Here is a 23,069-nt window from a genome sequence, read left to right as displayed (position 1 = left end):
AACAAGTATGGGAATTTTTTCTAGCTGTTGTGACCTGCAAAGAGTTCCCAGGGAGTTGTGGGTGGGAAATAAGGTTCAGAAGGACCGAGATGTTCTTCTCCAAGTAAGAGGTGGGGGAATGTTGGAGCTTTGAATGGCCCAGTGCAGTTTGGTACTTTGATTACTATTTCTTCATATTTACCCTAAGAAAGAGAGTATTCCACAAATTCTTTTCTTCCCCGTCTTTAATTCTTCCCACCCCCGTCCCCCCAACACAACACAACACACACACACATACACACACACACACACACACACACACACACACACACACTTCCACCCCTGACCTATGAATGTTGCCATCTCCCCTTAAGAACTGGATATCTGAAGGCAGAGCATCTCCTCCCACACACACCCTGCACCCGGGCCTGGCACACCTGGAATATGTTCCATGGCTCCACCTGGGGCATGAACCCAGGACTGTCTGCATGTAAAGCAGACATGCTAACCCCTACACTACAGAGCCACCCTAGTATTCCACAAATTCTTTAACTATACTGCCATACCATAATATAATTTCCAAAACCTAAGATTCCTTTATCCCACTAAGTCTTTTCTTTCTGCAGCTGAAATTGGCCATCTATGTAAAAAATGCGGACATATATATTCTTGACAGACCTTCACAGAAACCTCCCCATCTGCAACTTCTGGAGTTGTTACTGCCTGCACTTTTCCAACTCACACTCATGCCTACCTAACTGCCCTCCTGTATAGAAATAAACATGTGTCCACAGGACTCTCATACTGCTTTTGTGGCCAGCACCTGGCTCTTCTCTATAGATACTCCTCTAATCTACCTTTACAGATGTGCACATCAGGACCACCCAGAAAGCTTAAAAGCCGATTACCAGTCCTGCACCCAAACTCTCTCAAATTCTGATTGAGCAGGACTGGAGAGAAGCTCGAGCTGATGTATTTTTTTAAAAGCTTTTCAGTTGGATCCGATGTGCAGTTGTCAAACTATAGAACAGGAGAGGAAGCCTTAACAACCCCGTTTTAAAAAGGGCAGGTGAAGGAGAGAGAGAGGTTCATCACTGAATTCATTTGTCTGATAATAATCTCCTATATGTTTCTTTTTAAACAACCACTGGATATCTATCAAAATTTACCTATTTCTTAAGTTTTGCATTCTTGAGCTATGTCTGCTTGATGCCCCCAAGCCTGTTTGTCTGCCAACAGGGTTTTGCATTTTCTATTGACAGTAGACCTTTTCTTTATAGAAAAGAAGGAAGACCTTATACCAGACATAAAAAGAATGCCTAATTTAGAAGTCTGTGATAGAAATTATCTTACCAAAATTATTTAATAAGATAAGAGAAAGCTTCTAAATGTGTTCCCAATTTGGAACCAATATACTTAGCTGACAATAAAAATAAAAAGTAAACCTTTCTGGAAATTAAAATGTAACTTGAAATTAAAAAATGAAGTTTCAGTTCATCTAGGAAAGGCAAATATTGCAATTGTTGTACTACTATGATCGCTATTTCAGGAAATGTCTTCCACACAATAGTCAGGAGGTAGAAGCAGCCCATGTGTCCAAGAATGGATGAATGGACAAACAAGATGTGATGCATACATACAATGGAATATTACTGAGCCTTAAAAATGAAGGAAATTCTGACACATGTTAACCATTGGATGAACTTTGAGGACATTCTGCTAAGTGAAAAAGCCAGTCAAAAAAAGACTAATACTGTCCGATTCTACTTATATGAGGTACCAGAGTAGTAAGATTTATAGAAACAGAGTGTTTTCCAGGGGGCTAAAAAGAGGAGAAATGGTAAGTTGTTATTTAATGGGTAGAAAGTCCCAGTTATCCAAGATTAAAAAAAAAAAATTCTAGAGATTGGTTGCACAACAAAGTACACATACTTAACACTTAGAAATGTTTATGATGGTAAATTTCATGATATATATTTTACTACAATTAAAAAGGAAAAAAAATGTCTTCTGGTTGAAAAACCAAGTGCAGTACATTTGTGACTAGGTAATTGGTATTGTCAGTTTAGGTAGGTCACCACAGAATTGAAATTAGAAAAAGTGCAAGTCAGTTTTGACTTTAACACATGATACTTGGCAAAATTAGGAAGCTTCTTATTCATCTCTTCATTCTTTTAGACTGTCGAAAAGCATTTGTCGCACGTCTCCTGAGTTTTAGTTTCACAGAAACTTAAATGGCTTTGGTCAGCCTCATTCTTATTCTGGGGGCAGGATCAGATTTAGTCTAGGGTGTCCCAAGGATGTATTTCTGGTGATCTGACATTTCCAGATCTGGGTGACCTCCTGTCGGGCCAATGCTTTTTCCACTATTACTAAAGATTCCCTAAAAGTTTGAGTCTAAAGCAGAATGTATCAAATATGACTCCTATGGGTTTTCTGGGTCAAGATCAGAACAGGTAACTCATCATTTCAGAACAGGTAACTCATCATTTGTAAAACTTGAGATATCTTCAACCTATTCCTGATGAATAACTCATCTGATTATTCCTAAATCTTATAATCTCAGACTCTGGGAAGCTGTGACACCACAAGTCACTAGCGAGAGATGATGCAAGTGGCTTTAAGCCCAGTTGGCATGTTCCCCTTCCCACCAGTTATCCTTGCATATCTTAGAGACCAAGGGCGTATTGATGGGAACAGGCTTAAAGGTCTACAAGACAGGACTTTCCAATCTAAAAGTTCCTGTTTAGGAGTTCAGCTTTATGTGTTATCTTTTTACTGCTAGCTTTCTTAAGGAAATTAAAGAAAGTACCTTGCTGGAAAGTGAAGTAAGAGACAGATTCCTGAGTCCAACAAAACCAAGTTACAATTCGAATTTAATGACTTGTTTTGTAGCAAGGACATTTGTCTAGACTTGTTAAAATATGCAATCTGAAACTTGCTAATATCTACATAGCAAAAATTCACATCATCACCACACCTTTTCCTCCCTGACTCTTTGCATGCTATTTACAAGTGACAAACACTTCTTTTATTGGATTATACCTTTGCAACCTCATCTTGCATGCACATAACCCAACTCACATGCAGTATCAGATTCAGAAATTAAATTTTTGTTCTAAGGACTATTGAAAATAATGATATGTAAATTCAAATATCCTCATCTCTCCACCTATGAAATGTGGCTTCATGGCATGAATGAAGCAGCTTCTCTAAATAGGGAGAAGGACAAGACAAAAAAAAATTAACTAAAGTTACAGCTGGAATGTAGAGAATGAAGAATGAAACTGCTTAATATCCAGACCATTTCCCCAGGTGCTAAGCTGCCTCCGTGGAACCGGGCTGACAATTTTTAGTGTGGAAGTTAGCAGGTGTGGTAAACCACTGCTATTTCTACCATCATCTTTAAAGGTTTATGATGTACTTTTTATTTAGTATTGATGATGTCGTAATCTGTGGTTATTTGATGAAAAGATACTCAGGTTTCTAATATTGCAACAAAATCACCCCCGTGTTTCTTAACTAAAATCTTACAATCTGACAATCATTAGCTTAGTCTCTCCCTTAGAGCTTTCCTGTAATTCCATCCTTGACCACTGGGGCAACTTACACTATAAACCTTTGTTTTTAATTAAAAATTTTTTTCAATTACAGTTGACATTCAATATTATATTAGTTTTAGGTGTACAGCATAGAAGATATTTATTTAACTTATGAAATGATTCCCTCCAATAAGTCTAGTACCCACCCGACAGTTATTACAATGTTATCTACTGTATTTCATATTTAACATCCTCGTGACTATTATGTAATGGAGATATAATGTCATACATGCATCATCAGCACACATTGATAAGAAAGCATGAATAAGAACAGAAGTGTGGAGGGGTTACAAAATGCCTTTGCAATTAGATCCCCCGAAGTGACCTGGCCTTGTAGCTCTTGGACAAATAAACTTTAAGGTAATTCAGTTTTAATCACTGGATTATATTTATAGTGGTGAAGATTGTACGTTTGTAATTTATTAGAACATCAACTTTTTTCTTCGCTTTGTACTTATATCATCTTGAAAAACTTGGTTAATCCAACTGAAGGCGAAGACACAGTTTCAGAGACATTTGCTGTCCCCTCTTAGTCTTTTTTACAATACGATTTTTCTCTTTATTATAATGGATAGCTGAGAAAGAACTGAGAAGAGGAAAAGCAAAAAAGGGAATTTTTAGGGTAGCAATAACAACTGAACCATTAAATATCATTGAGCTTCTAGATAAAAGTAGTTAGTCTCAGCATATACAGACTACAGAGCACTGATTCTGTGGCTTGGTAGTACTAAATGGTTGTGACTTCCCACCATCTGCTTTATTAATTTTTTCTATCCACTTGAATTTATATTGCCCAATTAGTTTAATATTCGAGTGAATCTTCCCTTTCAAGTAAGAGTCAAAAAGGCAAATCACATCTTGAGCTAGGAGTCAAGTTTGACGCTTTAATTTCTGGTGGTTTCTTCAAATGCATTTCACCATCCTTAGCCAAATTAACTGTCAAACATTGCTTGTGATGAATCTAATTAGAAGCTTTAAATTTCTTAGGGGGAAACTAGACTTGAGATTTTTGCCTCTTATGAAACTACTTTTGTTTCCAGACATATACCAGATTAAAGCAATTGAAAAGGATTGACAAATTACTCATTTAATTGGAGCTTATATTTAACTAACAGATATTACTATAAAGCCCTGTGCTCATAATTCATTGCCAAGAACCACTGTCTCAGAAGTTCTGCTTATAAAGAAGAAAAGTCCTAACATCATAATAGCAGTAACAATATTAACTAATATCATTCCTCTCAGCAGTTTACAAAACATTCACCCGTACCTTCGCTCTCTTACTTTTAACACATACTTCTTTATATGAAACCAGATCTATTTCACTTTAAACCTAGAAATTCCTGCTGTAAAATTGTTTCAACTCTGCATTAAGAAAGCAGCAGTTTTTATAAACATTGTATTTCATGGGAAAAATAATACATATCACAGAAAACTTTCCACTTTGCTTTCTCTAATTTCTCTTGTATGCTGTCCAAAGCCATTCAATGCTAAATAAGATCATTTCTCTTATGATAATTTTCCTTTTCTTTACTTATATTTCTTTATCATTTGTTGAGTTGTTTTAAGGCCAGCTCTTTATGCTCACTGAGCCTGTATCCCCTTTAATTTGCCTGTTTTCTGGGCAAAGCAGAGTTTCTGAAGGAGAGTGATATTTACTGGGAAGATTAACTTAGATTTTCTTTACCATTAGAAAATCCTTCAAAGCGATTTAAGCACTGTGGTGCTTCAGAATCACAATTTTCCCATTCTTAAACATGTGCCTTTGCTTTATGATTCAAGATAAGTCACAGATGGCCAATAGCTACCAATCTCCTCCCAGAAGGCAGCCTCAGTCAAGTTCAAAAGGATCGATGGGCACAAAATAACAACAACAATAAAAACGAAAAAACAAATATCTACCCAATTATAAAGTTTTTGTAGAGAAAAAGCGCCTTGTTTTTTATACTCATATTAGAGGAGCTTAGCAGCACTTTCACCAGGCAGGTATGGGAGTTCTTTCTCAACACCTGTGTATTCCGTCCTCTCTGGTTTCTGTTTTTTGCTTTCTTCTTCCCGCGTCACTTCTTGTGGCTGTTTGCCAATGATGCCAACACTTGTTGAGGTGGGGCTGAGAAACTGAAATTGCTTCATATACAGCTTTGGCCCTTTGGGCTCTCTCTATCCCCCAGGGAGGATTGGACTGGAAAACAGCTTCGTACCAGGCTCTGTTAGGTGTGACAACGCACTTCTCTCTGTTCTCAGTGTGTGCTTTGAGATCGTAAGACCAAAAAGTAGATTTGGCTTTATCAGGCACTTACTATTTTTCTTTTCAAAAGACCTTGGTATTGAACGCTTTGGTTTCTTTTGTGCCATGCTTAGCCAGTAACAGAAAAACTTATTTATTGCACTGTAGCTCCTTTCTTTCTTGATGGTAAGCCTGATTAATGTTTATGGATAAGAACGGGGGTTACACTAGCACACACACAAAAAGAGCATACTAGCAGTAGCCCTTCATCTCAGAAATGGCTTATATGACTGAGTACAGATATTCTAATGCTATATGAAGGCAGGTTGGCTGGTAGACATTGATCCAGCTTATTTCTTTGAATTTAGCAGGATCTCAATTACCTAAAACCTCTTCATTCTTTCAAATATAACCCTGATATGTACTATATAGAATGACCCAAGGCCAGTCCTCCTTGGTTCTCTGTGTGAGGATGACTTTAAAGAAAGGCTGCCCGCCTAAATAACTGTTGTTTTTAACATTGGGACCTTAGTCCTCAGGGATCTTAGCTACTGCTCCAGTTTCCAATCATGTATTTATTTCACCGAACTTCAGCTCTGATGGCCAAGGAGCAACATGATATAGTAGGAAAAAAAAGAAAAAAGAAAAAGAAAAAAGAACACTGAGCTAGAGAGTCAGAAAACCTGGCTTTGAGTCCTGCTTCTGCAGTTTTATTAGCTGTGACTTTGGGCAAATCATGTCATTTCTCTCTGCTTCCACTTTTGCATCTTGAAAATGCTAAGGTTGGACAGTCTGGTTTTCAAAGATTGCACCCAATTCTGCGTCATCTGAGATTTAATGATTTTTGTTTTGATTTCCTAATTTGTACTGAAGGTCAGCCCATTTCTCAAAAACTTTGTAATTAGAAGTGAGACACTTCTTGCCTTAAGAAATGGATTTATAGAGGAGGAACTGTCATCTTATCCAAACTCCCCACAATGTAGGACGCTGAGTGGGATGAGGTATGTGCAAGTACAGCATGGTGATGGAAGGCACAGTCTGGTGCTGGACTGCTCATATTTGAATTGTGTCACTAATTGATTTGGGGAAAGTTACTTAAAGCTCTCTGTGCTTCAGTACTTGCATCTAAAAATGGGATTAAGAATAGTCCTATGGCATTAGTTTGCTACAAAAATGAAATGAGCTATTACATATAGAGTCATCAGAACTATGCCTATCACATTATAGATGGTCAGTAAGTGTTAGCTTCTCCAGATTTTTTTCCCAGTAATGGTCTGTATACCACATGCAAGGAAGGGTAACTTATTGTCTTTTAGGGCAGAAACTCAAACTTTTGGACAATTCTATTGTTAGAAAGTTCCACCTTATCGTTGGAATTGACTCCAATGTAAAGTTTATCTCTTTATCTTGCATTAATTTGTAACTCCTCTTACATAAACACTTACACAGGCATTTTTGGAAACTAGAGCATATACTGGCAAACTCCACCTCTATCTCTAAAAATTAATTACCTCATAGAGGGAAAGAATGGAGCCTTGACTCCAACTAATAGTAAACTCTTCCCTTGTAGTGAGTCAAGAAGTTGGCTTAATTACTGGGATTTTGTCTTATTTTCATTAGAAAATCCAAACCTTCTGGGTAGGGGGATCAGAATTAAATTGTATTCCTATAACATATTATAACATAAAATAATCTACTTATAAGAAAGGGATACTGTAAAGAACTGAAAAGTGTCAGCTGTAATTTTTAAAGTCTGACGCCCTTGGCCATTAAATATGAACAGTGGTCACAGGGGGCCTAGCTCTCGGTCAAAGTTGCGATGAGGCCTGAGAGTTTGTGTATCAACTAGTTCCCCTACAACTTTATTAAATGAAATAAGACTAAGCTATATTTTGCATTTTTTTTTTTTTTTTTTTTTTTTTTTGTCTATCATTCAAGGCATTTTGTAAGAAAGATTCTTATGATCTACTCTTTGTCACTTCAGATGACTCAGCTGACTAGAATGGTCACAATTTTCGGGATCGAGTCAGAATCCTCTGAAGAGAGACATTAAGAGGGCTCAGAACACCTGGCACAGGTAGTCCTTAGCTGGGTTCATCAAGTCTTTCCTTTATTTCCAAGGTTCTCTAAAGATATCATGACAACCCCTGCTGTAAATGCCTTACCATCACACTTCAATAGTACTCTTTTAAATCCAAGTCTGTTATATTGCCTTTCTATTTCTACTAATTAGAGCTACTCAAACTCAAATATCAAAGAGTACCTTTAAGTAAATTAACAAATTAATGGTGCTATGTATTAGTGAAGCCTCATGTTACCACTGAAAAGAAAACTAAGCATTTAGAATCAAAAGACCTTTGTTCCAATCAATTATCTACTTACTAACTAAGAGACCATGACTAGTTACGCAAACTCTCCGGGGCCTCAGCTCTCTCACCTATAAAATAGAGACACTAACATAGATGATAATTAGGTTTCATCAACGAACGGTGGCTGCTGGGAGTGTAGGTTAAAGATCGTGAAGCCAGGTGTGCAACCCAGGGTGCGAGAATCCCCAAATCGAAGATCTGCCACGGAGAAGGAAGAACACACATGGCGCAATATGTTGGCCATTCCTGGATTTTTCAAACATTCATCTGAGGAGAGTATAAATATAAAACAAGAAACACGAAAGTGATTTTTTAAGCCCAGTTTTATTCAAGTGCTACCATTACTTTTAGCAGTTTCATTATTAATAATGGACTACTAGAAGAGAAATGAAAGGAGAAATCTGCCTGTGTCTTCCGTATTAAAAACCAAGTTATTTTTGTTTTGTTTTTTGTTTGTTTTGTTTTGTGTTGTTGTTGTTGTTGTTCTGTATGTTATTAATAGCATTTTCAGTGGCCCTCTGAAGATAAAACCCATCTTTATTCTATATGTTCTCTAAGTGAATGAGAGTGGGCTGAATGGGGTAGGTTTCGGACAAAGTGGGAAGAAGCCATCATGTGCTGGTAGGCCCAAGACAGAGGTGCCACAGGAAGCAAGAGGTAGGGCCTTACAGTGAGTGTTTCTCACATCATTCCACACAGGCAGCCACTTACTTTGCCTAGGCATTGAGCCAACCCTGGCAGGAGATTGGATCAAGGATATTTGCATGTCTCTTTTCAGAACATTAAGTTTAATCTACCCATACAAAATGAAGAGGAGATCAATGCAATCATGCAAATAACTTAATTTAGGTGGAGAAGGAAGAGGAAGAGGGAGAGGAAAAGAAGACAGATTGCTTGCTTTCAATAAAGTAATAAATAAATCTTATTTTTTGTAAAGTATAAAGTGTGACATCTTTGGAAAAGATACTTTAGTGTTTTGGTGGAGAGTTGAGAATTTCCCTGATGAGTTTCAAGGAATAATAATGATAAAAACAGAAACACATATCTACTACATTGCGAACATAGTACTGGGTACTGTCATTTATGTATTATGTCATTTAATCAGCACCAGCTCCATGAAAAGGGATCTAGGGCCCGGAGAGGTCATGTGCCTGGTCCTATTTCTCATGGCAATAACAGACAAAGCCCAGCCTTAGAATCTGAGGCCATGATTCAAAGTATGTGGAAAGACCAAGAAATTTTAAACAGCACTGGCAATTCTGTGTTGAATCTCTTTTATATATAGTCCCCTGATTCGTTCTAATTCCCATTGACTTGGTATAATACAAGCTATTCAGCAATGTGATACAGATAGATATTTCCTTTTCAAAATATTGCACGAATACATGATTTCCTCCCTCTGTCCACCATGCAGGAGAAGGAGGAAAAGAGCAAGGTAATAGGAATTTATCTGCAAGCTATAAAGCCTTCCTATCCTTTCAGTAATCACCGAGGGGGAACTCCTAGTTACTAAGGAGACCATAACAGACTCCATTAGGTTCAAGTACAACACTTTGGTTGCCTGACTAGAGAATGCCAAAAAAGCAAAGGAAAATATTATCATTGCTGAAATCATTTGATGTCTATGACTAATAAAAACATGTTGGCAAATTGAATTTTTAGAAATGCCCAAAGGGCTTGGTTTGAGCTATAAATTAATAGCATACAGCAGTTCTGTCTACAGAGAAGAAAAAAAGACAAAGATGTAAAACTATTTTAAAATTTATCTGAATAACCGAAAGGGCCCAACAGAAACCTTAAGTAACCAATCTATGTCCTTTATTCAATTTTTTTTAATTTAAATTTTTTCTTTTTCTTCTTTACCTTATAGCTAAATAATAAAGTCCGTACATTTTGAGTCACATTATTCTTGAATTCTAAGGGACCTAGAGGGCTTCTGGACCTTCTTATTTAATATCTCACGAATACCAGAATTATCCTTAAAGAATCTCTGAGAAACTGCACCCACCTTAGAGACTATGAGGACAGAGGTATCCATTCATGTATGTGCTGTGCCCATCAGCACCTGGGGGAAGCCAGAGGTAGAAAGAGCTGGGGGTAAGCCAGACTTCCAATTACCTCTTGACCCAGGTCCCAGAGGTTACAGTGGGCCTGCCTGAAGATGTTCATCCAGCCTCTGCTTGATCATTCCCAGAGCTCGAGGCCTTTGCCAGGACCCATCCTGTCTTGTTATGGATGCAGCTCTGACTGTTGGAGGTTCCTTTCCCATGCTTTGCCAAAATCTACTTCCTAGTGTTTTCTTCCCATTGTTTTCATGGTATTTCTAGAACAATGCTATTTGACTTAACTTCCTCTCCTCTGGAATAGCCCCTTAGATAATTGAAGCCAAATGTCATGACTCCCCTATATACTGTCTCCTCCAAACTAAATATCCTCAGTTTCTTTCTGAGATCATAAGGCAAATATATAACAATTATAACAACAGTAAGAGGCAGAACATAAAATCACCATAAAACAAAAAGGTGGTTTGGAAATCAGAATTTAAAAAAATGAGTTTTTTTTAAAATTTAAAAACTAAAACATTTAACTGATATTGAGAAGCACTGTCTTTCCACAGAGTTCCTGCACTCTATCCAAGTCCTCCTGTCAAAATGGACAGGCAGTTCGATAAGACTTTTTCTTAGTGACACGGTGCCAGCACCTAGAGATCATTCAACAGTTCTCACCAAGTTGCGTTTATTTTTGCTTTTGTTTATTTACTATCCATGACTACTTTGAGAAAAGGTTCTAGAAAAATACTTATCTGCATACAAATAGTTGTGAGATAATTTCAAAATTTGAATTCTATCTATTAAGAGTTAAAGTAGGGGCATATTAAGAAAACTAAATCTTTAGTTCTTTTTATTCCCTATATTTTATTATAAAAAATTCTAAACATACAGAAAAGTCAAAATAACTTTATTGTAAACACCCTTATGCGTAATAACTAGATACTATAATTTAACATTTTTGCCATCTTCGATTTGTCACATATCTATCAGTTTCTCTACCATCATCAACCAGTTTTAATTTTTTACGCATATCAATATAAATTGTATTCATCAGTACACTTAATCCCTACACTTTAGCATGCATATCATTATCAGTTCTTTTCTGATGCTTTAAATTAGACTCTCTTCTGAATCCCTCTTTCTATCCCTTTCCTCATTTCTTCCACTTTCTTCATTTTTATTTCTGTACCCTTCTCACTTTCTAGCCCGAAATTCTAAGTGGTAAAAGGAAAGTGTGAAAAATCTGAGCATGGTGCAGTCTTGAAGTAGCATCGGGAAAGCTTGCTAATGACCACACAGGGCCTCATATCTGTTATCACCACAGGCCTGGGATGGACAAGGTTCTCATGAATAAGCTGATGCAAACCAATTTACAAGAGAGGAGGTATAGATTAGCATGACAACTTAATAATTTATTATGAGAAACACAGCTATCAAATACCCAGGTGCGTGCATTTCTTTATCAGCTCAGTCTCTCCCTGAACTAATCTATCTATAGGAGAGGCCAACTTGTGAAGGATTTTGGTGGATGGAGACACAAAAGAAAGGAATTAGTTAGAAGGTCTTAGTGGTATGAAGCAGAGACCTTATCAGCGTCAAAGTTTCAACAGCTGGCCAGAACGGTGCCTGACATCAAAAGGGTATTTCATACTTAGTACAATGATGAAATGAACATGTGAATACTAACTACCACCACAGTAGGACTGCCACACAGACCAGGCACTCATGTTAAGACTCCGGGCACCTCTCACCTGGACTGCACAGGATGAACCCTGCCAAAGTCCACCCCTCCAGTTCCCTTTAAAGAAGTTCCATGACTACAATTCTCCTTTGAGTAATGCATTCTCTTTTAGTCCTTCTGTATGTCATTTAATTAGCTTTTGTGAAGTCCTAATCTTCCTATTTGGGTCTGGAAGACAACCTGTCTTTAAAATGAGAGATCGGTGTCTATCTAATCCCATCTTTGATAAACTAATTTCATTAGCTTTACTCTAAAAAAAAAAAGTGGGGGGCGGGGGAGTGATTCCCTAGTGCCCCAGTGTACTCCTTTCAAATACTGGAGAACACTGTCTTCCCTGATGAGTGAAAATCATTTCTTTTCCTATCTTTGAGATTTATGTCTAATAAAAGCTGTGAGTGATTTATTTGCTGGGCTTCCTAATTACCTGCCCACAAAGACTTGGCAAGGTGAGCTCTTCAGTGGAAAGGCAGCAGCACAAAAGTGCAGATGCCACACTTTTCATACTAGATAACTTCCTCATAGTTGCAGATAAATCCAATTTTGACAAATCAAATTCACTTTGAAATCATAAAAGGAGCCTTCCAGCTGTAAAGTCTCAAGGTGAATCCTTTGGTTACATATCGACTTCCCAATAAAGCTGTTTAAAGGTTTAGATATCATCCATCGGATCATTTTATAACAAGGAATTCCTCTCCCCTATTGCTTGAACACCATTCCTAGCCCTGATCACTTTCCCTACACGGATACCATAATAAATATCGATAAACATCATCATTTCATGGTAGTATCACACCCTTTAGAATTTATTTGAATGCAAGCCATTATGGTATTAGGATGAAAAATGACAGAATCAAGTCTCTGTTTTGTGTGAGTCTACCTACAGATTGGAACAAAAATCAGATACTTTTAGGCATTGGTACCTCAGTGGCAAAATGCCAACTGCCAACTAGAGTTTTTCTCTAATTGCCTCTATTATAACCAACCAAAACACAAGGTTCAGATCCAGATTAAAAACCCTTCAAGAAGATAAAAAGATACTATGATGCAGAGAGTAGGCTTTGCTCACTGGGGATTTGAATGCTCTGACAGCATATGCACTCAGTTAGTTTCATGACTGAGCGTAGGGCTCAGTCTAGATAAACAGAGAGCATTTCATCTAAGCCTGGCTTCAAAGGCCATATTAGTTCAGACATCATTTGTTCTTTTTATTCCTTTTATGTTTCTGTCTCCAGAAACTTTTATTATCATTATTTTTAGAAACTAAAGCACAAAAGGAAACTGAAAAAGCTACAAACTGATTTGGCAACAGCTAAGCAAGAGGCTGCCATCACAGTCCTGGAACTCAATGAGAAGATAAAGACTCTATTTGAAGGAACGCCAGCCCCTAGAGGTCAGTATTAGCACGTGACAGTTGCATGGGCCTATGGTCCTGAGTGATGTATATAGTTTTATTGGCAACAAAGCAAAAAACAAGGTCATAGTGCCAGGCAGTACACTGGCCCAGCAGCATGCTGACCTGGCCTGACCTCCATCCTGCATGAATGGACACAGCACCAACTACTAACTTTATACTGGGTTCACTTTCACCACAAGAGAGACGGAGAATGAGTGAATAAGCAGTTCTTTAAAGGAAAGCCTGAAGCTGAAGAGTTGGACTGAAATAGATCTGATAAGTGTCTTTGCACAAGCTGGGTGGCAGTGAGGGAAGGGCAGGGACAGGGAGGAAGACCTAAGGCCTCCGGGGACGCGGCTCTGGAGTGGGGCAAGGAGAGGAGCTCATCTAAAAATGTAGACAGGCTTAAAGACTAAGACACAATAGACAAATGAACCAGTAACGAGCAGGTAAGTCTGGTTGAAGATAAAATCTGGTGGGTCAGAAAAATTTTAACAGCCACTTTGGTTTGGATTTTTTTTTAAGCCTTCTCTAAAAGACTCTTAGCAATAATATTAACATTTAACACTATGTGCTAGGCATTTTGTTAAGTATTTCACGTGTATTTAATTCTCAGAAGTTAAGTACATTTATGTAGCCTACAAGAATAAGCAGAGGCTTAGAGATGCTGATAACCTTGCCCCAGGCAAGATGCCTGTGAGCATCACCTGGCCAGTCAGCCTCCAGACAGGAATTTACCCTACCCCAGGGTGCCTGTGCATTTCTAACACAGTCAGCCCATTTCAATCTCTGCTATGTAGCAATGATATCAAACCACCTTCTGCCTGGTGGATCTCTTGCAAACCTGTGGTTCCCTGGGATAAATGTCTTCCTCTGATGTGTGGCACTCTTTTAAAGCCAGGAACATGCCATTGTTCTTACTCTGGCTTCCTTTATTACTCATAAGTAAGAGGAGGACCATGGAAATAAACAGAGGAGGAGGAAGTAGGCGACGGGGTGGCTTCAGAAAGTGAGACACTCCCAGCATCCTGACCACACGGTAAAAACTTTTAATATGAGTTTGGTTTTAATTTTCAGTTTTAAATAGTACTTTCCCAGGGCTGAAATGGCATGTAACATAGTAACCTTGAGACATATACTGAAGGTCAATTTGTTTTTCTCTTTCCACAGAACAAAATATAGTTTATGAATTTGCCTTCCCCACCATGAAACTTAAAAACTTAAAATCCTTAGAGAATATTATCTATTTAAAGATCTTTATAAGACCTTTAGGTATCATAGCCAGATTTCAAATTAGTTGTATAATAAGAAGCTGACACTGATTTTATAGTACATTGGAGAAAGTTCCCTAGCTCACTTGAGAGAGGCTTTCAACAGCTACTCTGTATTCGTAATCTTGTGGGAAAAAAAAATATTATTACAAGATATCTAATTCTCATTACTCTCACTCTACAAAAATAATATCATTTGCTGTCTAATGACAATTTTGTACCTTTGATAGGTCAAATAATACTGAGGTACCAGGACTCCAATTGTTTGAGAGAGTATAGAAAACATTAAATTCCACCTTGCCTTCTTTGCCCCATTTTTTCTTTATATTCCTGTTTTAAAAACAACCAGCATAGGGGGAAAACAAAAAACAAAAAACTAATGTTTTATGAACAGACAAGATTTAAATAAAATAAGTTTTCCAAGGTCAATTATGGTTAAAAACAGTGACTCCCTTTTGGACCTACATGTCGCTTCTCTCATTTGGTGGAGAAACTGAGTCAATAGACTGACATATTAGACTAAGGTCTTAAATCAGGTATTTGCACATTCTTATTCTCACCTGGGTCCCATGCAGCCTCACCCTGAATTCAATAGCCCAGGAGATTGCCAAGGCCATTGTGGCCCCAGAGTAATACTAGCTCTCATTCTCAGGGACTTTGGTCACCTTGCCCTACCTCTCAATTCACTTGAGAGTCAAGTCTGAAAAGCTGTCGGTAACTTTAACACACGACCCCCATTTAACCACAGAACAATTAGAGTCAACCCACCTCCCACACACATTCCTCAACCAGAACACTACCCCACCCCTAGTTATCTTGTGTCCTTTTATAAAATGTTTGTTTTCAGTTCTCAGACCTTTGTTTGCAAATGACAGATGCCCCAGTCATAATAGCTTAAGGAGAAAGGGTGATATTGGCACAAGTGTAACTGAACTAGGAAAGGGCAAGCTATTAGTTTTGGAGTCCAATGGATTCAGGGTCTCAGATATTACTTGGTGTCTCTCATCTCTGCTTCTCTCTGCATTGAAACTTTATTCTCTTAAGTGGATATCAGAAGAGACTTGGAAACACAGCAAAAAGCAGCTATGGGCTGTTTTTTGTCCTCCGGAGAAGAGAAAAAAAAAATTTTTTTCCACCAGCTCCAGTTGGAAAAGTATAAGGAAGAACACTGTCCTGGCTTGTGCTGGGTACTAATGCAGGCACATGAACTAATCTTTGAGGCCAAGGATAGGGACAAGTTTGGACAAGCCTTGGTCATGGTGGGGTCAAGGGAAATAAGGCTGGGGAAGGAGAATGTTCTGATTGATAGCTACTACCAGAAGCACAGGGCTGGATTGGGATAAAAGCGCTCCCTTAAAGGAAGGGACAGCCTGTTACTGGAAAGAAAGAGTGAAGGACAAAACCTACACATACAATACATTCTCACCTAGTGGTCGAATATAATGTAATGCTTAATGAATCACCCATCCATGAATATTTGTAGTTTTTAAGTAAACGCTTCTTGGTGAACAAAAGAATTTTATGATCCAAGAAATAAATGTCTAATTCCAGACCCCATAATAAATTGAGAGTGAACTATTTTTGGACAAGAGTCCCGTTCCACCCTCCATCAAGTGACATCATAGTCGTCTACTCTAAAGTCCTGCCTTATTGTAATGATTGAAATTGCAAGACAGGGAAAAAGTGTTGATTATAAATGACATATTAACTGGATTAACATAAAGCTACTTCTCTGTTATATTTACAAACTGATGCCTACAATTCTAACAAGCAGATTAATGACATATTTCCAAATAAATTAGAACTTCTTTTTACCCAAATATGGGATAAATCTTTGTCCTTGTTTGGTTCATTTTCTAAGTCTATATATATTAGGTTGCCATTTAGCTTCTCTGATCAGAGGAATGTTCCAAAATATTAGGAATACTTTTAAGTATATTCAAGTCGATGAAACAGTGAGGTTTCAAACTTTTTTTTTTTTTCACATAAACACAGTAAATGATTTCATTGGCTATGTACTTAAATTACCTCCAGGAAAAGAAATGATTTAAGTCAATGTAAGTTCAACTGAAAAAGAAAAACACCTTATTATAAAACAAGCATAGCAGGAAAATTTACTTACAGCCTGAGTATTATTTGTTGATTTTACTTGGTGCAAATAATCACAGCCCAGGGTAGATTCTTTACTTCATTTCCATAGCCTGCACCAGAATTGCTTACAGCTTTAGTTACTAGCAGAATTCAGTGAAATGCCTATTGTATCCCTTCAGAGCTTGATTCTACCTTTAGGTAAACCTTAGTATGCAGGAACTTAAGGTTAAATTTCAAAATCTTTTGCTTCCTTTGGCTTAGTAGGACAAAGTTACTTTGCAAAAGACCTTATTGACTAAATCTTTTTTTATGGCTCATGAGCATTAAGTCACTTGCTATAATGAAAACTCTTATGTTTGACCAGAACATCAGGAACCATGTTTACAGATTTTTAGCTAGCGTATAAAGGGATTGCACGCTTCTGGATTTTTTTTCTTTTAATTTATTTCTCTTAATATGCACAGCTAATATACCAAATACGGTATCTAATCCCTGCATGCATGTCTGAGTGAAAGCCATATCAACTTCCAAGTCACCTCTTTGTTTTATTCCCATTAAAAAGACACTCGCAGGTAGTGAAGGTACAACCTCGGGTGGGCTTATCCAGGACTCAGTGTCTGAATTGAGCCAACCACATTTTGAAAGGAGGGTTGTAATAGAATTGGCATCAGTAATTTTCAATGACACAAGACTGTTTTTAAACATTATCCCCTTAATTTTAAGAGTCAGGCTATTGCTGTCCTATATATTTTTTAATAAGAATTTATTTGAGCCAAATTGATGATGTGTGTTGGGGAGCAAGATCTCAAATGCTTCTGCCCTATACTCTTAAGAAAGTACTCTTAAGAATATCTTTGCCAACACCCCAGAGCCAACTCTAATCAACATTTTAAAGAACATCTTTCATCAAGACATCCATCCTTAGGTGTTCAGCCCAAACTTTCTATTCCTCTTTTTTTTTTTTACCTCTCCTCCTGCAAACTTCCTCAAGATTAAAGCTCCCATTGCAACTAGGTGTTAAGGAAACAGGGATTTGAGGGTGATAATAATGTTCTGGAATTAGACAGTGACATTAGTTGCCTAACATTGTTAATAAACCTACTGAACTGTACACTTTAAAATGGTTAGCATGGGAGTGAGTTATGGTCTAGATGGCAGGCTAGGTAAAAATAGGGTTCACCTCCTCCCATGATCACATTAAATTTACCACTAAATTGGCCCAGTGAGAGCAGGCCACTCCACCTCGTGTCTCTCTGGGACCCTACTCCACCCATCCCACAAATTGCCCATAGCAGGGCTGTTGCCAGGCAGCCAGCACCACTCTGCACTTTCCCTGGGTCACGTGTTCATGGGCAGGCAGCAGCCTTCAGCTCATGATGCCCATGCATGGCCCACACATTACAGGAGAGAGTTTTGATGGTGGGTCACTGGCGCCAGCCCAAACTGCAGTGTCTCTTGGGTGGACCACTGGGATCTGTGGCCCCGAGGTGGATGGCAGCTGGCCTCTCTGTGATTGGTGACTTTTGCGGGATCCCAGGGGTTCAGCACTGGCAACAATCTTTATTGTCCTGATGGATTAGCTTGCTCCACCCCATGTCTCCCTGAGACCCTCACTACCCAACCCACAAATTGCCTACAGTGGGCCCATTACCGGGCAGCCAGCCCTCAGCCTGTGCTTTCCCTGGGACATGATTTTGACAGTAAACAACAGCCCTCAACTTACACAGCCCACATGCAGCCCGTGCATCCCAGAAGAGACTTTTGTGGGAGGCCATAAGCCATGCCCTAAGCTACAATATTTCATGAACAGATCTCAGGTGTCTGCGGGCCTAAGGTGGGCAGTGGCTGGCCTTGCTGTGATCTAAGATGTTTATAGGAAGCCACAAATTCAGCATGGGAGCAAAACCTGATTCTGTATTGGCTGGGTGAAATCTGTAGGCCTCACTTTGGTGACTCCTTGAGTGTCCCCCCTCCCCAACTCCTATACTTTACAGCTGTGAAGACTTACAGGCAAATGACAGCCTTGGGACTTGAGGTGCATTAGTCCTTTTGCTGAGCCATCCCAAGGCCCGTACTGGGGGTAACCCACCTCAACTTGTAGCATGGCTTCTCCCACTTGCCTCTAGATTCAGCACAAGCAGCAACTATCTGTGGATTGCTTTGTAGCTCCCATTAGGTAGCCCAAAACAGTCAAAAGCCAAAGCTGAATTTGACCTACATGGGGGCCCCTCCCAAAGGGCCCCAGAACCAACACACCCAGAGGCTTGTGTCAGATCACAACAGAGTACCTCCTGACTAGCCCCATAAGTGTCACCCCTAAAGAGAGGCCTCACCAGGTACATGAGCCTGTTGGAATGAATCTCAGTGGGGTCAGTCCCCAAATAGCAGCTCATGCCCCATGGGCATGGCCAAACTCCACAGCCAGTCAGCTTGAGAGTCAATCCCATTCACTGACATGCTAACAGCAATCAAAGATTAGCTACAATAGAAGAACACACAACCCACCCAAGGCAATTGCCCAGAGCCCATGGTGCAGGTGATCAGGGAGACTGCACCACTGGGCCACATAGGATATTAACTACATAAGGCCACCTGGCCAAGGTTGGGAGACATAACAAATATTCCTAATATGTAGAAATGAACACAGAAAGCCAACAAAATGAGAAACAAAGAAATATGCTGCAAATGAAACAACAGGTGAAAACTTCAGAAAAAAACTAAATGAAATGAAGATAAGCAACTACCAGAGACAGAATTCAAAACACTGATTATAAGGATGCTCAATGAACTTAGGGAGAGAATAAATGATCTCGGTGAGGACATTGACAGAGAGATAATAAGCATAAAGATGGACATAGAAACCATAAAAAAGAACCAGTCAGAAATGAAGAATACAATAAATGAAATGAAGAATACATTAGAAAGAATCAGCAATAGATTAGAAGGAGCAGAGGATCAAATCAGTAAGTAGGAAGACAAGAGAGCAGAAAACATCCAATTGGAAGAGCAATAAGAAAAAGAAGTTTTAAAAAATAAAGATGGTTTAAGGGGCCCTTGGGACAACATCAAACATACCAACATTTGCATGATCGGGGTACCAGAAGGAGAAGAGAGAAGGCAAAAGATTGAGAACTTATGACAGAACAATGACAGAAAACTTCCCTAACCTGTCAAAGGAATTAGACATACAAGTCCAGGAAGCACAAAGAGTCCCAAACAAGAGGAATTCAAACAGACTCACTCCAAGAAACATCATAATTAAAGTGCCAAAAGTCAAAGACAAAGAGAAAATCTTAAAAGCAGCAAGAGAAAGACAGCTAGTTACTTATAAGGATACCCCTAGTAAGAATGTCTGGTGATTTCTCAAAAGAAATTTTGCAGTCCAGAAGGGACTGACAAGAAATAGTTAAAATATTAAAAAACAAGAATCTACAACTATGGATACTCTAATTAAAAGGAAAGCTTTTAATTAAAATGGATGGTGAAATAGAGAGCTTCCCAGACAGAGAAAAGCTTGAGGAATTTATCACCAACAAGCCAGTAGTATAAAAAATGTTTAAAAAGAATTCTGTAAAAAAAAAAAAAAAAAAAAGAGAGAGAGAGAGCGAGAGAAAGAGAAATAAATAAATACAAATAATAAAATGGCAGTGACATATATACATATCGATAATCATTTCAAATGTAAATGAATTAAACGTTTCAATCAAAAGACATAGGGTACTTGAATAGATAAGAAAACAAGACCCATGCATATGCTGTCTACAAGAGACCCACTTCAGATCAAAAGAGACACACAGACTAAGAGCAAAGAAAAAGGAAAAGATATTCCATGCGAATGGAAATTTAAAAAAAAAGCTGGAGTAGCAATACTTATATCAGACAAAAATAGACTTTAGAACAAACGTTATAATAGAAAAGAAGGACATTACTTAATGATAAAGGGATCAATACAAGAGAACATAACCCTAGTAAATATTCGTGCACCCAACATAGGAGCATATATAAAGCAATTATTGACTGATGTAAAAGGAGAGATCAACGGTGATACACTCATAGTAGGAGACTTTAACACCCCATTGACACAAATAGGCAGATCTTCCAGGCAGAAAACCAACAAGGAAATAAAACCTTAAATGACACACTAAACCAGATGGAGTTAATTGATACTTTCAGAGCATTTCACCCTAAATAAGCAGAATATACATTCTTCTCAAGTGCATATGGAACATTTTCCAGGATAGCCCATGTGTTAGGTTACAAAACGAGTATCAATAAATTTAAAAAGACTGAAATTATATCAAGCGTCTTCTCCAACCATGATGGTATGAAACTAGAAATCGATTACAAGAAAAAAACTGGAAAATACACAAACACATGGAAGCTAAACAACATGCTACTAAACAATGAATGGGTTAACAATGAGGTCAATGAAGAAATCAGAAGATGCCTAGAGACAAATGAAAATGAAAACACGATGCCTCAATATCTTTGAGACACAGTGAAAGCAGTCCTAAGAGGGAAATTCATAGCAATACGTGCCTACCTCAAGAAACAAGAAAAATCTCAAATAAACAATCTAACACAACGCTTAAAAGAACTAGAAAAAGAACAGCAAATAAAACCCAAAGTGAATAGAAAGAAGGAAATAATAAAGATAAGAGAGGAAATAAATGAAATGGAGTGAAAAACAATACAAAAGATCAATGAAACCAAGAGCTGGTTCTTTAAAAGGATAAACAAAATTGCTAAACCTTTAATCAGACTCAAGAATTAACACCTATTCAAGAGGAGAAAGTCTCCCTAACTCTTCTTTTGAGGCCACCATTACTCTGATTCCAAAACCAGACAATGTCAGGCAAAAAACAAACAAACAAACAAACAAAAAAACTGTAGGCTAATATCCCTGATGAACATTGATGCAGAAATCTTCAACAAAATATTAGCAGTACCTTAAAAATATTATATACCATGATCAAGTTGGATTTATTCTTGGGATGCAAGGTTGGTTTAATATCCACGAATTAATTAATGTGATACATCACATTAACAAACTGAAGATAAAAATCACATAATCATCATAGATGCTGAAAAAGAATTTGACAAAGTTCAGCATCCATTTATAAAAAAAACTCTCAGCAAAGTGGGAATAGAGGGAACATATCTCAACATAATAAAGGCCATATATGACAAACGCACAGCTAACATCATACTCAATGGGAAAAAGCTAAAAGCATTTTCTTTAAGATCAGGAACAAGACAAGGATGGCCACTCTATTCAACACAGAATTGGAAGTTCTAGCTACAGAAATCAAGCAAGAAAGAGAAATAAAAAGTATCCAAATTAGAAAGGAAGAAGTAAAACTGTCATTATTTGCACATGACATGATACTATATAGAGAGAACCCTAAAGATTCCATCAAAAAATTGTTAGAACTGATAAATGAGTTCAGCAAAGCACCAGGATACAAAATTAATATTCAGAAGACAGTGGCATTTTTATACACCAATGATGAACTTTCAGAAAAAGAAATTAGCAAAAAAATTTCATTTACAATTGTATCAAAAGCAATAAAATACTTAGGAATCAAATTAACCAAGGAGGTAAAAGACCTGTTCTCAGCAATTACAAGTTATTGAAAATTGAAGAAGATACAAATAAATGGAAGTATATATTGTGTTCATATGTAGGCATAATCAATACTGTTAAAATAGCTATACTACCCAAAGCAATCTATAGATTCAATGCAATCCTTATCAAAATACCAATGGCATGTTTCAGAGAACTAGAACAATTAGTTCTAAAATTTATATGCAACCATAAAAGATCCCAAATAGCCACAGAAATCTTGAGAAAGAACAAAGTTGGAGGTATCACACTACCTGATATCAAACTATACTGTAAGGCCATAGCAATCAAAACAGCATGGTAACGGCATAAAAACAGACACATAAATCAATGGAACAGAACAGAGAGCCCAGAAATCAACACCTATATGGTCATTTAATCTATGACAAAGGTGGCAAGAATATACAATGGGGCAAAGACAGTCTCTTCAAAAAATGGTGTTAGGAAAACTAGACATTTACATGCAAAAAAATGAAACTAAACCAATTTCTTATGCCATATACAACAATAAACTCAAAACAGATTAAAGATTTAAATGTAAGACTCAAAACCATAAAACTTCTAGGCGAAAACATGGGCAGTAATCTCTCTGATATTGTTATTAGTAATTTTTTTCCTGGTATATCTCCTTGGTCAAGGGAAACAAAAGAAAAAATAAACAAATGGGACTACATCAAACTAAAAAGGTTTTGTACAACAAAGGAAACCATCAACAAAAC

At 37.8% G+C, this 23,069-nt stretch overlaps 1 protein-coding gene across 1 annotated transcript in view; it reads left to right on the top strand.

Annotated features, from left to right (window-relative positions):
- Nucleotides 1-23,069, top strand: part of CCDC192 (coiled-coil domain containing 192) — a 171,168-nt gene that overhangs the window by 96,220 nt on the left and 51,879 nt on the right. The window contains exon 5 of the mRNA XM_016159025.2: nucleotides 13,227-13,359. Coding sequence (XP_016014511.2) covers nucleotides 13,227-13,359 — 133 coding nt within the window. The remainder of the gene's footprint in view (nucleotides 1-13,226; nucleotides 13,360-23,069) is intronic.

Source organism: Rousettus aegyptiacus, unplaced genomic scaffold (assembly GCF_014176215.1).
Source record: "Rousettus aegyptiacus isolate mRouAeg1 unplaced genomic scaffold, mRouAeg1.p scaffold_m13_p_8, whole genome shotgun sequence".
NCBI classification, from domain to species: Eukaryota; Metazoa; Chordata; class Mammalia; order Chiroptera; family Pteropodidae; genus Rousettus; species Rousettus aegyptiacus.
The sequence above is the reverse complement of the archived record's forward strand: the minus strand, read 5'-3'. Positions and strand labels throughout refer to the sequence as shown.